At 39.3% G+C, this 15,302-nt stretch overlaps 1 protein-coding gene across 12 annotated transcripts in view; it reads right to left on the bottom strand.

Moving 5' to 3' along the window:
* PDLIM5 (PDZ and LIM domain 5) overlaps window positions 1–15,302 on the bottom strand; it is a 117,151-nt gene that overhangs the window by 97,768 nt on the left and 4,081 nt on the right. For all 12 annotated transcript variants that reach the window (XM_048942402.1, XM_048942399.1, XM_048942404.1 and 9 more), the window contains exon 2: window positions 14,963–15,098. In XM_048942402.1, the coding sequence (XP_048798359.1) occupies window positions 14,963–15,058 (96 nt within the window). In that variant the 5' untranslated portion in view covers window positions 15,059–15,098. The remainder of the gene's footprint in view (window positions 1–14,962; window positions 15,099–15,302) is intronic.

Here is a 15,302-nt window from a genome sequence, read left to right as displayed (position 1 = left end):
TGGTCCAGGAACTCCTGCAAGTTTGATGGCTTATTCTACCTGTGCACACAGCAGTTTGATTTCGTGAGTTTTTCCACACACTACCATACTCATGATGAACAAACTAGAGAAGTAAGCATATGCTCCTTTTCATTTGCTTCATATATGCTGCTGGCACAGGCAGGAGTCACCATTCTGAGCGGACACTGCCCTACTTATTTTCCTAACAGGGTCAAATTCTACTACACATGCCACAGTCTGTTTATTTCTGAATATCTCTAGCAAGCCAGCTGCTGTGCAATTCACTTCAATATACATTGAACAGCATGCACCACATCCTGATAAAGCAATTTTCAGACAACCAGCAACATTTCATTCGCTATCTAATTGATTTAAATACCTAGATTTGATACACCCTTTTCAGAAATAGATTTTACATTCTGCTTGTTTAATTACACACAATCAAGTTATAAACAAGCTGCTGTAATTTGTTTTGGGAATTAGGAGGAATAAAATGAACACTAGAAAAATATTTGGCAAAGCTCTGTGCCCTAAAGTCCTGAAATATTTATAATGCTACATGACCATAGGAGCAAGCATTGCCACCCTCATGCATTCAGAAACCATGAGTCAGGCCCTAGAAATAAGAAGTGTTTTCTAATCTCACGATTTTCATGCCAAGATACACTCTGAGGTTTCCTTGGGTTTTTAAGCTTAATTTTCTTGAATACTTCATGTAACACTAAGGGATTATTTAGACGATGCAAATTACATCCAGATTTTGATACAAGCACGGCAACGCAAAGCACTTTGGGCATAGCAGCCTCCTCTGCTCACCTCCCAGAATTTCACTGCGAAATCAAAGGAAGGCACCAGTGAAAGCAACTCTGGGTTTTTCTATTGTCTAGACATAGAGCAGTCTTCCCCCCAAAGGGAAGGGTTCCAAGGGTTGCTGTTGGATCATCATTCAAGCGTGAAGGAAGACAGAAAGAGAGAGCTCAAAAAGAGCTGGGGCAGTGAGCAACGTCTACCTGGGGAGATTGCTGAGGAGCTCCTCACCTATCCTCCCCTTTGCTGCCCTATTCACAGCCACGTCACTACCAACTGGCGAAACAAACTTGGCTCTGTTACACTGCCACATGGAAAGGGATGGCCACAGAGATATCTTTTGAGAGATTTCAACAAACACTTCACTTCTAGGCTGCATAAATTGGTTCCTGAAAGAGCAGCTTGTTTCTCTGTGTAGAAGCATTTAATGCAACAGTACTAGCAACACAAGCCTGCCTGCTTTTATGGCTAGCAGAAACCCAGAGCTGGGTACAGTAAAGCTGGGATGGGCCACAACACAAGGCAGCCTAGTAAGGGGAGGGAAAACTGGAAAGAAAAGGATGGATACTGTCTCAGAATGCAGAATTTGTAATACTAAAAACAGAGACAAGAACTTTTAAACGAGTCACCCCTGTAAACAATTAAGGCATCTAGCATACAGGGCCCAAAGCTTTCCTCATTTGTTATTCACAACTTTCTGACAAATATCTTGTGTATATTTGAATAGGGATTTAGTTTGTTTTGGTTTTGTTTGATTGTTTTAAATACCTAGCTCTTATTAATCCATTAATTCCAATCCCATCATATGCTTTTCTGAAAGCTAAACCTTGCTAAGCACCACAATTAATATCGACTACTGAATGGAAATTCTCTTAGAAAACAAACTAAGAGCAAAAACATCTGACAGACTTATTTCAAGAGAAAGACAAGCATCACAGGCTAAGAAAGGCAGAGGGGAAAAAAAAAAAACCACCACAAAAAAACCTGAAGGAAATATAGACTGTATTCTTGCAAAACTACCTTCCACTTCACAGTTAAAAATTTTTTAAAAAGCAGGTGACAAATTGGAAGGATCTAATCTGTTTGGCAGAATGTAAAAACATATGCCACTATAAACAGGTTTGAATGAGTTTGAGCAGTTCACAATTTTAAATGCCATGTTAAGTATTTCCTAGCCTGCAGTACCCATTGTTGTGTATCGCATTTCCCAGAACTGTTGCTAATATTACATAACTGTCATTGCACTTTTATCTGAATAATTTGCATGCCGCCCTTCTCAAGCCTATGCTATCCTTGAAATGCAGCAGTTACCAATAGCACGAAACTTGTCTTTATAGCCTTATTCCAGATAATTTTCCTCCATGAAAGATCACCTCTTGTAAGTCTCAGCTCTCTCCTCTAAACTCTCAGCCCCTCAAATTATCCAGGAGTTTCTTCCAAGGAACAGATCTGTGCTGTAGGATAAAAGGGGGCTTGTATTGGGTAGTCAGCAGGACAAAAGTCCAAAACCTTATTTGATAGGTTGGGGACAGCAGAGTGACAGCACAGATGAGTTTGCCTAAAATCCTTGCTTTGACTGCTGTAATCAGAGTTTCCTGAGAGCAATTTCCAGTTTTTTATTCCCACGCCATCCAGGGCAGAGCTATAAGCTGATCTGGGCTGTTGACTGCAGCAGCAGCAGCTTCAATCAGGCCACACATCCAAACAAATTAATGTCATATGAATTTCCAATAATCATCAGTTTCCACTTTTTTGAAGCTCAAATATAGATGCGCCAATGGAAGAAATACCCTCAACAAAGAAGTTAGTTGGCCAACCAGAGAGTATCAAATGCCCTCCAACATAAGAGGGTCAGTGATGCTCGTCTCCCCAGCAATACAGTAAGAACTCCAGCCTGGAAGATTTAGGCACACATCACTAGTTTTTCATGTTGCAAGTGTTCAGCATTTCCAGACACATACAAGAAGCATTCTTTCAGCCAAAAAAATGCTATTCAGCTATTTATTGTTCGTAAGCTCAGTCATTGTAGTGAATAGTTCAGAAAAGGCAGCTTTATAAAATTACCTAAAAAGGACCGGCTTTAAGGTTCTAATTTCTCACTTGACAAGGTGCTAAAGCATCTGTACAGGGTTTCCACGATGTAAGACACCGCCACCATGGTTTTTGAGAGTTTCTTCCCCAAATGCTCCTGCACCCCTTCATTTAGCATTATAGTTTCAGAGATGGAGACTGACCGGCTTAAAGATATGTTTGTAATTAGTTCTCTGGACATCATACCAATCTCTCTGCTAGCCAGTTTTCTTGTGGCTAACACACAACAAGAAGTACCAACTTGAGAGAAAGCAGAAAGTTGGCTGGGAAGAGTTCATTTTCACCTCCAAGCTAGCCAATGACTCCTTCTGGTAATGGCAAATTGAACAGCCAGCACAGCAGGGTGCTGAGCAGCAACTAACACCAGCATCAGCTGAGCTTTGAGTTAAAAAAAAAAAAAAAAAAAAAAAAAAAAAAGCACCACAAAAAAAACAACAAAACACCTCACAAACACAACCTGCATGTCTAAAATCATACTACTGCTCAAATATTTTTGTGGCACCAAGGCCTAAGCTCTTGGCATTTACAGGATTATGCTCAAGCCACACAAGAGCTAAATAACTTTATTTATTAATTGAGTATATTCTCAAAAGGGATTCATGAAAGCCTCTGCTACAATGACTTTTACTTATACCCAGTTGCCAGAGTATGACAGCTGGAAAGAAGAGAGAGCAGATTGCATCCGTAACTGACAAAAGCTGTAATTTAATAAGCACTTGGGGGGCAGTTTTCACAGCTTAGTACACCGACAGACGTGTCCTAGCAAGCCCGGCCTCAGCACTTTCAGACTGCCTTGTCCCCAGACACCTGCCCTGGTTGGGATAATAATACCCCAGTGCCACCTATTACACCTGCTTAGGGTGCTGATGGAAATGCAGACACAGGTCCTCTTCTATCATCTCTTTCCAGCCAGTTACCACTGGTATAGAGGTAGGGGGAAGTTCACGTGTAGAAGATGTATTTGCTATTACATGAGCTCTTAAGCGAGCTGCCGATGTCCAGGAGCTGGACTCAGGCATCCTTGTGGGTTCCTTCTATTCAGTGATTCTATTTGTTTTGTTCTTTGCCCTTCTTCCTATCTACGCAAAGACGAATTTATTCAACTTTGACAAAAATTTGAAAGAACTAGGTTGCCGGATAAGAAACAGTGTTGACTGCTCCCCAACCACTGCTTCCTTTGTCAAGTAGGTTGTATCCCTAGACCAGTGTCTGCATTACCATCAATCCCTCAAGAAAGGGGACAAGCACAAGTCCCCCAGAAAGGACAAGAGCCGTGACAACTGAGGGTTGAATATACCCTGCTTGCCAAAATATGCATTTTTGGAGAAGTCTTTTCACTTCTGAAATAACAGCTACTCAGCCACATAAAACATCATATAGAGAATCCTCTTAAGAGGTATGGATGCAGAACATTTAAGATCGGATGAGGAGCTACAGAGTGCCAAAAGGAAACAATATTATTTACATGACCAACATATATTTTATGTTTAAAGGTTTACAAGCCTTCAATTTCCCTTTCCTTCTAATAGATGGAAGCCCAACTCAACTCCACAAACTTTCTGGTTTACAGAGCTTCACTGGTGATCTTTCTAAAATAAAGAAATAAAAAGGCATTAAGTAAAAACGTAGAGCATTACAGGAAAAACTGCCTAAATACATCAACAAGTTGCAGAAACAAACACTGCCCCTTCATAAATAAATAAATTGGATGTTGGCCTCCTGCTTTACAAGAAAGAATGAAAAGCTTAACTTACTAGTTGCACTGGACACTGACTTGTCACATGTAAATTGTACAGTAGGGAAAAAATTATTAGTAACAGACATATTACAGATCTCATTTGTAGATTCAGCCATACTGTCTGGCAAAGAGATTGCTCACACAGAAAAGCTATTTCTTCTTTCTAAAGTTTCTAAATGAAAACATTTCACAGCTGGAGTTTCCAGCAAAGCAAAACCTTTTTTTAATAACAAAAATACATTTGTATTTATGTCTGCAGCCTTCACTTTAAGTGTTTTGTCTTTATCCTATTGCACTCCTTGCTTAAAAAAAACCCCAAATGCTATTGCTACCAATACAATAACACACTTAGCAGAGGCACTTGGGTCATTTCCTGCCCAGATTCAATAAATGTTAGGGATACATGCAGGTGATCCCATTAGTTAAATACAGAAACTTGGCAGGGAATTTTACTCTCCCGAAAGTGATACAGCCAATACTTACCCAGGCTTTGCACCTCAATCACAATTCAAGAGCCTTTAAAATAACCATGAAATAACACAAAATAAATTTCTGTTGTCTTCCCATTCTAAGTACTTGACATTGTTCAACCACTCGGTAGAGAAAGAACTAAATGTCACATCAGGTCATTCCTTAATATAGACCAGGATAAGCCAAATTCTTTCATGTCCAGTTAACAGGCAAATCATTTGACCTTTCCAACAGGACTACTGAAGACCTGGCAGACGTGTTTTTTAAGTCTAAGGCATTTCACACAAGGCATTGCATTGCATTTCATTTCAGGGCTTTGTTACAGACAAAGCTGACAGCAGTCACTACAGCTCCCACTTTTTAATACTTTCAGCAATGAGATATTGTTCAGCCTTACTTTTACTTCTGCTGAACTGTTTAAGCAGAACTTTCTAAGGTACAAATTTAATTCTGAATGAGACAAACTGTAATAATAATATTCTATAGGGAAAAATATGGATTAATCTACTGGGAAATTTCTGGCTTACTTTAATGGAAAAACAAAAACCGCTCATGGAACGCACAGCACCTTCGTATTTTGAATGGGAATGCAATGCTTGTTGAATTACAAAGCTTGTCAGGGAAGAAAGATCGGCAGAACAGTCGTCCAAGTGTCACAGATAATCATCAGCTTCACTCCAACTTCTTTGGATTATAAAACTCCAATGACTATCATTTTTACTATTAAAAATAGGGCACTAATAGCAGAAGTTTCTGTGCTCATGTCTACTGGCCTTACTTTACACCAAAACTACTGAGCGTATTACCTTAGTGCTGCACTTCCTCATCTGCTTTGAAGATAACTGAAGAGATGTGTCATGATATGGTCTTCAGTTTATAATATGCTATTTTTCCTCTTCACAGTACCTCCCTGCTTAGATCAACATACATAAGAGACTGTGTGGTGGGACTGCATTGGTGTCTCTGACTGACAAAGAGCTACTCTGTGAGGACCTCATCCCACATATCTGACAGCGCTGAAAGATGAGTGACTGATGAAGCAGAGACATGGAAAAACAGAGTAAAAATATCCCTTGTGTCGAGTTAAGGAAGTCATTTAAATTAGATTTGTAACATTAAGAGCGATTGTGACTACTCAGCTAGAAATCATAAGGTCTGTGCAGCATGCAGCTGGCTGGTGCCTACACCTCCTCATACCTCAGCCAAACCTAAAGCATCAGTGTTCTTTCTCCCTCTTTTTCTGAGCTTCATTCCCACATGCATCTAGCTTTAAGTAGGTTGTAGGAAAGGCCACTGTTCAGTACAAACACAGACACTATCACACTCCAGCTGAAGAAGGATGAAGCCAGCATGACCACACTACTGAAGAAAATAACTTCAGCGAGGGCACCTTGAAGTGAATGCAATTACAAAACTGATTTATTGGGTTATCTTGACCAAGAATAGGATTGCAATCCTAATCTAGACCAGTATATCTTACAGTCATCTATTTATATATCCACAGTCATAGCTTCTCAGTTTTAAACCAGACTAGTGAAGTTTGTGACACCAAATCTTCTAGCTAGCTGCTCCACCTTCAGCATCTCATAAGAGAACAGCTGGATTATTATCAAGTCTTCTACACCAACAAAGATTTAAGGCCAGATGGTAACAGAAGCTACTGACACAGAGTCCTTTGCTGAGCTGCAAATGTTCACAACCTTTATCTTTCACCTATGCCAACTTGTCTAAGAACACACAATAACTCACTCCATAAATTCAGCTTGTGGATCCCTTACAGTAAGGCACCCTAAACAAATATTTTAGTTACATTTTCTCTTTTACTTCCCTGAAGCCTTATGCCATCCACAAACTTGGGTCACACCAGCCCCAGGAGCTATTTCCCTTTCCAGTGCCTCTATTCTTGGAAGAGTCACCTATACTTCCATTTCTCATATTCAGATAATTCTCAATCCCATTTCCAATCCCTTCTTGACCACTGCCAGGAAGAATACTAACATACTTTTATTTCTCACTGTTTCAGGCCCAGAATAGACAGTTTTCTCTCACACTTTCCCTTACACTGATAACATATGAAATCTATTCTTAAAATGTCAAAACAAATGCAAAAAATTAACAATGTTATCTGCTGGCTCCGTACCAAAACCAAACAAACAAATCTTTCACCACCATGTCTCTTCTCACAATGCCTTCTGATAGCCATCAGCCAATGAATAATGAGAAAAACAGTCACACTAAAAATAGCAGCTCAAAATGGTGGGGAAGTCGACAGAAGTTGTCAAGCCTCCAGGGTCAGATACTCACAAAGAAAATACTTTTTTTTTTTTTTTTTTTTTTTTAAATTATTTTTCCCCCAGTTTCTTTTTAATGAGTGACCTTACTTTTTAGCCTCCAGACAGCCTGCCAATTTTTCATCTACTCTGAGCTTCTAATTACAGTTTATTTTTTCCACTACATCTGTCTTTCAAAAGTGGATGCTATAAACAAACTTCAGTTTCTCCATCATAAAACATTTCACTTGTAATGCTCATACTGTAACTACAACAGTCACTTACAAGTTAAAGAAAAAGTTACCAGCATCCTTAAACAAAAAAATAATATGTTGACACTTGAAGTCAAATATCCCTTAGCCACAAACTTGTAGGTTCCTTTTCTTCCCTGATATGACAGTTAAATTCACTTTTGGGGGAATTACATCAGTGCAGGAACTATTTAGATTAAGTTTGCTTCCTACTAAGTCTGAGGAGGTTGTCTGCCAAATAAGGACAAAGACAGATGAGATATAGACATGTTTCTCCTGCCTCTTACCCTACAGTCTCGCTTCTACTTTCCCTTCTCCCTTCAGGGATGCTCTGTCTTGCTTTAAACTACACAGCAAGGGAAGGAAAACAAAAGGTTTGGGAAAACAAACTTTTTTCCAACTTTCAACACAAAGATTGAATAGTGCTGAAAAGGGAGGCAACTGGTAAACTACAGCCATACAAAGGGATCTCTCCTCCCATCTTCAAGTGAAATTCTTTCAAGGAGGACACTGCTTGCAGGCAGCTCTGCAAACCCTGAAGCACTACATCATGCTCTTAAGACCTTCAGAAAACTTGCTGATTTTATGAGGGCTGCTCTAAAAGTAATGCCTCCTATTTTATTATGTGCTCTTTGTATCTGTTGTAGCATCTATGGAAATAAATAGGAGACTTTAGGAGTGACTTACATACATCACTTGTGAAGCAAGGAATATTATTATTGTCCATATTCCACTCAGTCCCAAAAGTAAAAAAAAAAAAAAAAAAACCAGCAACAACAACAACAAAAAAAACCACCAAGAAAAACCACCCACACACTGCACCTCTATTCCTTCAGGATTCAGTGTAGAGAGGATGCAAACTCATAGCTTGCTTGTCATTCTTAGTAAGCCACATCTAACCAGAATTAAATAAAATACAACCAAGTAATGCTTCTTAATTTATTGGTTGTGAATGTTATCCATTCTATGAACTCCTGTAAACTAAAACAATTTTTGCCCCAGGAGAAGGAAGAGCAGGTAACTGTGACCTCTGCAGATTCCCCCTAAGCCCCCACCTTGTGCCAGGAAAGATCCCTGTTGAGACCCACAGCCCGAATTTAGGCCAGTCCAAAGCTCATTTCTGAGGAGAGAAGAAATTGAACAAGATAATTTCTTGGAAGTTCACTTAAAATAAAATAAGGCAAGTGAAGATTAAATACAACTTTTACATAGACTATAAAAAGGAGAAAGACCACTGACGTTAACAGTCATCCATCTTGAATCTCAAAGGAGGACTGCATAAGTAGATAATTTTGGTTCTTACCAAGTTTTCAGTTTCGTAACTTCCTACTCTGGTGCTACACTTAAAATAATAATTGCTGAATACCTCAATACTGACAGTTTTCTTTAAAGTTCAAGATCTGGAAGTCATGCTATTATTCCTATTTTCAAAGTTATTGGTACATTCCAGCATTCATTGTTGCTAAGAAATTTTAGACCATAAAATAAAGAGAAAGAAGACAAAGAGACTTGAAACAAGATGGAGATTTAAACAGATTTTTTTTTTTTCCCCAAATCTCACCTTGAAAATGTCAAGTTCAACATCCAAAATGCTTTTGAATCTATCAACTTTCAGTATTTTCTTTTTAAAAATTTCCCCAATAAAAATAGAGATTAAAAAAACAACAGATGACAGAAGTCCCATTTCATTACCAGACATTATCTCCTACACATGAACTTCTCTTACAGTTCACAAAAAGTATCTTTAATGATCAGATATCCTCCATGAATTTTAAGATACAGACTGACTACCTATTCCTACACACACCTCTTACCCTACTTCCTGGCTTGAGACTCTTCCCAGAGATGCACAACACTTTCAACAGCTCATGGTTTCATTGGACACGTATAAGAAATTTTACATTTCAAAATGACACACTGTAAAATAAGTCTACCAGAAAACCAGAGCAATGCAAGTTACAGTAATGGAAAACATTTGAAGCCATGTTTTGTGGAAACCATCACCAGTCAGGAGCAACTCCCAGGAGCACAGCAATGCCAGCAGCTGCCAGTTAGGGCTTAGTTAGTAACTTGCAGGAGCTTCCAGGACAGAGCATAAAGTTACCAACACAATTATCACTGGCCAGGCCACCAGTTGTTCTAGTGTTTCTCTCCTGTTACACATGCCTGCTGGAAAGACCATTTCCCTAGTCCCCCACTGTAATAGTTTATTTTATACAAAAAAAAACAACAAAAACAAACAAACAAACAAACAAAAAAAAAAAAACCCACAACTTTATTTTACTGAAAACAACACATATGGCTTAAAAAAACAATAATAAATCACACCAAACAAAGGGCTCAGCCAAATTCTAGTCAATCTAAGCTGGCATACCTGGGCCTATTCACACCACTGTTTTATTTAATTATCATTAAAATTAATTTTCACAGATGTTAATGACAATCAAATAGTTTGCTTCCTAACATTAGGAAGACCAAAGGCCAAGCTTCCGTATAAACAAATATTATGCAAAGAGCATACATATGCTTCATCCCCATAGACTTAATAGATAACCACATGGATACCTGGGTAGGAAGGATGGAAAAATAGGAATGTGGAGGAGGACAATTGCTCTGGTGATGATCACCTGACACCAGCACAAAGAATTTCAGCATGCTCACGTGGGACACAGATTGAGCTACTCAATCTGCATGCATACTCATTCTCCACTTCATCCCAAGGTGGGCTGCTTGTCTACCTGTTCCCTGGGGGTGCTGCATGCTGATAAATTCATTATCATGAGTCTTTCATCAGCTACAACCTTGCCACAAAAACAAGGAAAAATGTACTTGATATGTGAATAAATGCAAAAATACAGGGCTATTTCTGATAGGAAAAAAAAAAAAAAAAAAAAAAGCCAATGGGTTCCAATTTTTTCCCTACATGCAGGAACTCAGTTCCACACCTTTGCTTCAAGTGCAGTTCCATGTCAGAAGTCATTTTGTCAGACTGCTTCTCAGCTGCCATCTTTCACACAGCAACAAAATGTAAGGGAATATTGATGGAAAGGTTCAGCTTCTACAGCCATACCATCAACATCCACTTCTGATGTTGTGGGTCAACGTGATAAAGTAGGTGGCATTGCTTTCAGAGCAACTCTCGTACATTACTATAGTATCACTTCAGTATTTCCTTGTTTCTGGCAGCAATTACTGTCATAAAACTGAGATAAGAATTGTTTACAGACTTCGCTGCAAGACTTGTGTCCCTATTTTGGTATGTTACAAATGTTTCAGGAATGCATTTAGAATGAATACCTAAACCTGTCAGTTCATTACCACATTAATGAATAATCCTTCAGTACCAAGGGCTACTCATTTCATTCTGCAGAAGGCAACTGTAGGAATACAATTGCCAAAACTGCTATGTTTACCAAATTTATTCTAGTTATGTTTATTGAGCACTGAGGACTAAATAAATCACCCTCAAAGTAATACAGACATAATATTAATGCAAAATCTAAAGAGATTAATACATCCAAATGGATGTAACAGAAACATCACTAGGATTCATCCAGGACCTCAGATGTGCATAGATGTTAGTCATAGCAATTCGTTCAGTATTGGCAAACTGAAAGTGAAATAACACCATTTCAAATATTTTGACCAACTTTTTTTGGTCCAGCTGATATTTAGCAACTGGGAAACAAACTTTACCTGGAAATAATTGAGAAATAATGATGGTCTGAGATGCAATTCTTACAGTAGGTGAATACCAAAGAATGGAGACACTTCCTCATGTCCCAAGCACCTAGCAAGAAACTGCTAACTGAAGCTTGAGAAGGAGATGCCAAATAAGCAGCGGCCTGTGTAGTGGCCTGCATTGATTCAGAGATGATCAATTCATTTGCATCAAGTTGCACGATGACAAAAGTAATTTCACATAACTGCATGTATTAGAAAGATGGACAGGAATTAAGCTTGTGCTTTCATAGGGAAAGTCAGACATTTCCGACAATAGCTAAAAACAAAATTTGCATCCCAAAGTAATTAGTTATTACTTGCTCTAGGTTTCCACTTTTTTATTTTGCGTTACAGCACCAAATGTTCTCCTTGCTCCTTCAATTAATGTAAAACACCACAAGGAACAAGTGAGGACAGCATCTCAGTAATGTTAGTTTGCACATGTCATCTCCTGCAATTTCTACTTTCTTCAGCATGAGTTAACTGGCCATAGCTTGCAGCCTCTAATTATACAAATGCCACTTCAGAATTAAATACCTGGAAGCCTCACAGTACAGCAGCATGTGGTAGCTTGAGCCACTTGAATGGTTTATTGTTAGTAGAAGAGGGAGATCTACAACCTCAGCCCGCCCTTCATTCCTGGTTCAAGGGCAAAGATCAATTTTGTTTTTTTTTTAAACTCATAGAGCAAATTCCTCTCCAGTGAGGACTCTCTTGTGAGAGCAACACCTCTGCTCCACACCTGTAGCACAAACCTAGAACAACCACTCCCAACACACCACCTCCTGCTACGTGTCTATTTCTGACCCATGTAATGGCACTGGATAGAGTTCCTTTGCAAGGAGCCACCTAGTTAAAGTCCAGTCATATACAAGTGCATGCAGCTCCAAGCACTGCACACATTGATTCATGCCAGTACCTACAAGGATATGCCCAACATGGTGTACACTACTTACTGTGAGATGTTTGCAGCTACATATGCAGCAATTTTGAAGCACTATAATAGATAAACTGTTGGTTATGATGTGGCAAATATGTCTACAGCGTACTAGTGTTAGGGGAAAAGAAACAAACACACACACAAAAACAAACAAACAAACAAAAAAAAACCAGTAGAACGAAAAAACAGATTGGCTTTACCACCTAGAGGCAACTACCACTCCCACTGAAATGGCATACCATTGCAAGCCAAACGAATTCCTGAAAGCTTTCTCCAGGAAGCCTATGAAATGTTGTTCCCATTATCAGTAATAAGACATTAGCTTTTTGGATAAACAGCATTCAAAAACAAAGTACTCCCTATGCTTCATAAACTGCACTTTATTTGAACTTAAATTCAAGGAGCCAAAACTAAACTAAAGCAGGAAATTAGCCCTCAGTGAAACAGCCGGATTCATCCTCAGCATCAAGAGCAAAAATTTAAGAAAAAAAAAAAAAAAAGTCCTCCTTGCCAAAGAACATAATTCTACTGCCTCATTACTGTTATGCTAAAATAATTTAATTAGTGGTTTTCAGATGCAGGAAGGCATTTATACTTTGTCAGGAAAAGAAGGGGTGGGGGTGAATGGTACAGGCTGTTCTAGCATACCAGGAACACAGCATCGAATTCTTCCAGCTACCAGTCCAAAGCTGGACTGGCATACCAGCCTAAATGCTTTTTTGATTGAAAAGTGTTGTTGTCATTACACTAGAGAAGTGCAAAATCTGGATGTCCTTAACTCCAAATAAAAAGAAATGACTCAGTCAGAAAGCAGAGCTGAGGTCCAACATGTGAATGGGGTATTGTTCTTCCCCTCTCCGTGTATGTTTAGAACCTTAAAACCACCTCAGAACCCATTTTTCATTATGATCTGCTGACATGAGCACTGACACTTGTCATTAGGGAATCCCATAATTCAGGCTTTTAAACGCAGCTGTTTAGGCTGATTCCTTCCTGCTACTCCATACAAACAGCACATTTAATTCATGTGATAAAATACTCATCTAGACTAATTTAAATTCATTTGTTTCCTCTATAGAAATTTTCAGATGGAAAATATGCTTACCAGCCAGGTTGCACTGCGGCTCTCCAGGAGGGCAGAGCCCCTTACAAAAAATGTAGTGTTACTGTTACTAAAATTGGCTGATCATTGTGTCTTCCTGCCTACGGCCCAGAGCTGCTCATCAGTACCGCCTGCAAACACCCCATGGTGGCAACAGTCCACGCTTCTAAAAACTTTCCTTGCTACAGTAGCCCTTCAGCCATCACGTTGGAAGAACATTCCCACTTCAAGCATGGTGTTGCTGCAGGAGTAACCAGATGCTGAACGAGAAACAGAGTTATAGCTCAGCTTGAAAATTCTGAGAATTTGGGAATAAACTGTAGTTCAGCCCCTTTTAGTTCAGATATTATCTGTACACAGGTATTTTCACAGCTCTCCATTTTACCCCAGCCACAAAAAAAAAAATAATAATAATAATAATAATAATCCACAGGTGACTAAGATTAGCCAAGTCTAAATGAACTGGCAGGCTGCAAATCGCTAGTTGAGATTAGCTAAAAATATTGCCATGATGCATAAACCCAAATAGAAACCTGCTCCCTCTCCCAGGAATTCTGCAGTCCCAACAGGTGTAAAAAATAATTAATCTTTGTCACTAAACTGCATAAATACGCAGGAGGGGGAGGCAGGCTGCTGGCAAAGAAGTCATTTATATATGAATGCTTCCACCGTGCAAAGCACAGTTTAAAGGTGCTGGAGTCCAGAGCCATAACTCTTCACCCAGAGATTTCCAGTACTCACATAAATTCAATAGGTTTATTATTTTAAATAATAAAATTTAGTCCCCGTGCGATGTAAATTAAGTGTTTTAGTCATCTGAGGAAGGCTTTGAAACTCAGCTCACATAGAAAGAAAATTCATCACTGGAAAAAAAAAAAAAAAAAAAAAAAAAAAAGCCATTTCAAAAGCTGGGAACTGGTAGATAATGCCTGGATACAAAGATCACATTTGTTTTGACTTAGTTCCTCAAATCCTTTCAGTATCAGTTAAGAGCACATACTCTATAAAACACTCCTGTGAACATCAGTTAAGAGCCCTTGCTGCATAAAAAAAAACTCTTGAGAAAGCAGTATTTCCACCCAGGCACATACCCATGAATTACCGTTTATAACTCCCGTTTCTTAAGTGCAGCTTATTGCAAATAGTGGGATTTGAAAGAACAGACACCAAAAGATCCTCCAACTGTTAAGAACTGCTGAATAAACAATGGGAACATGAGTGATTCTCCCCCGCTGCCTCCCATGTGAACTGCACAGGCAGAAAATTGCCCATTTCCTGCCAGCCTCCTTCCTCATGTCACAGCTTTCTGAGGGTGAGCAGGGAGGGGAATTCAAGGGTGCTTTCTGCCTGTTTTGTTGCATAGATAAGAACATAGATTAGACTTTAAATGGAGATGTAAAATTTCCTTGGAACCTTCAGACAACAAAGATGTATTTTCCCAGACCCCCACATCACAGTGCAAGTTGAGCCCAGCACACACAGCTCAAGGCTTTGTAGTCTGAAGAAGGCTGCAGGCTGACTGCAGCACGATGGATACCCAAACACAAGCAGAGGGGAGAACACACTCACCCGAGAGATGGACAGGGGCATGTTGAAATCCTTGCCACCTTGAAGCCTGAAACCCCAAGGAGCTGGGCCAACCAAAGACACGCTGTAGTTGCTCATGGTGTTCAGTATTCAAGGATCCAAGTTAAGGACTTGATGCCTGCAGAAGAGGATTACACTTTTAAATTAAGGAAGATAAAAAACAAAAAGCACTCCCTACTGCTCCTCCATAGTATAAGGACAGCCAAAAATCTACACAAAGTCTGCCATTACTTGTACTTTCATTCCCATGTTTTGCTGTGCTGAATTGATTAGGAAGAAACACAGGGAGCTGGTAACATGCTCTTCCTACTTTCAAGGTTTC

The sequence above is a fragment of the Lagopus muta genome, chromosome 4 (assembly GCF_023343835.1).
Source record: "Lagopus muta isolate bLagMut1 chromosome 4, bLagMut1 primary, whole genome shotgun sequence".
Lineage (NCBI taxonomy): Eukaryota > Metazoa > Chordata > Aves > Galliformes > Phasianidae > Lagopus > Lagopus muta.
This window is presented reverse-complemented; position numbering and strand designations above follow the sequence as displayed.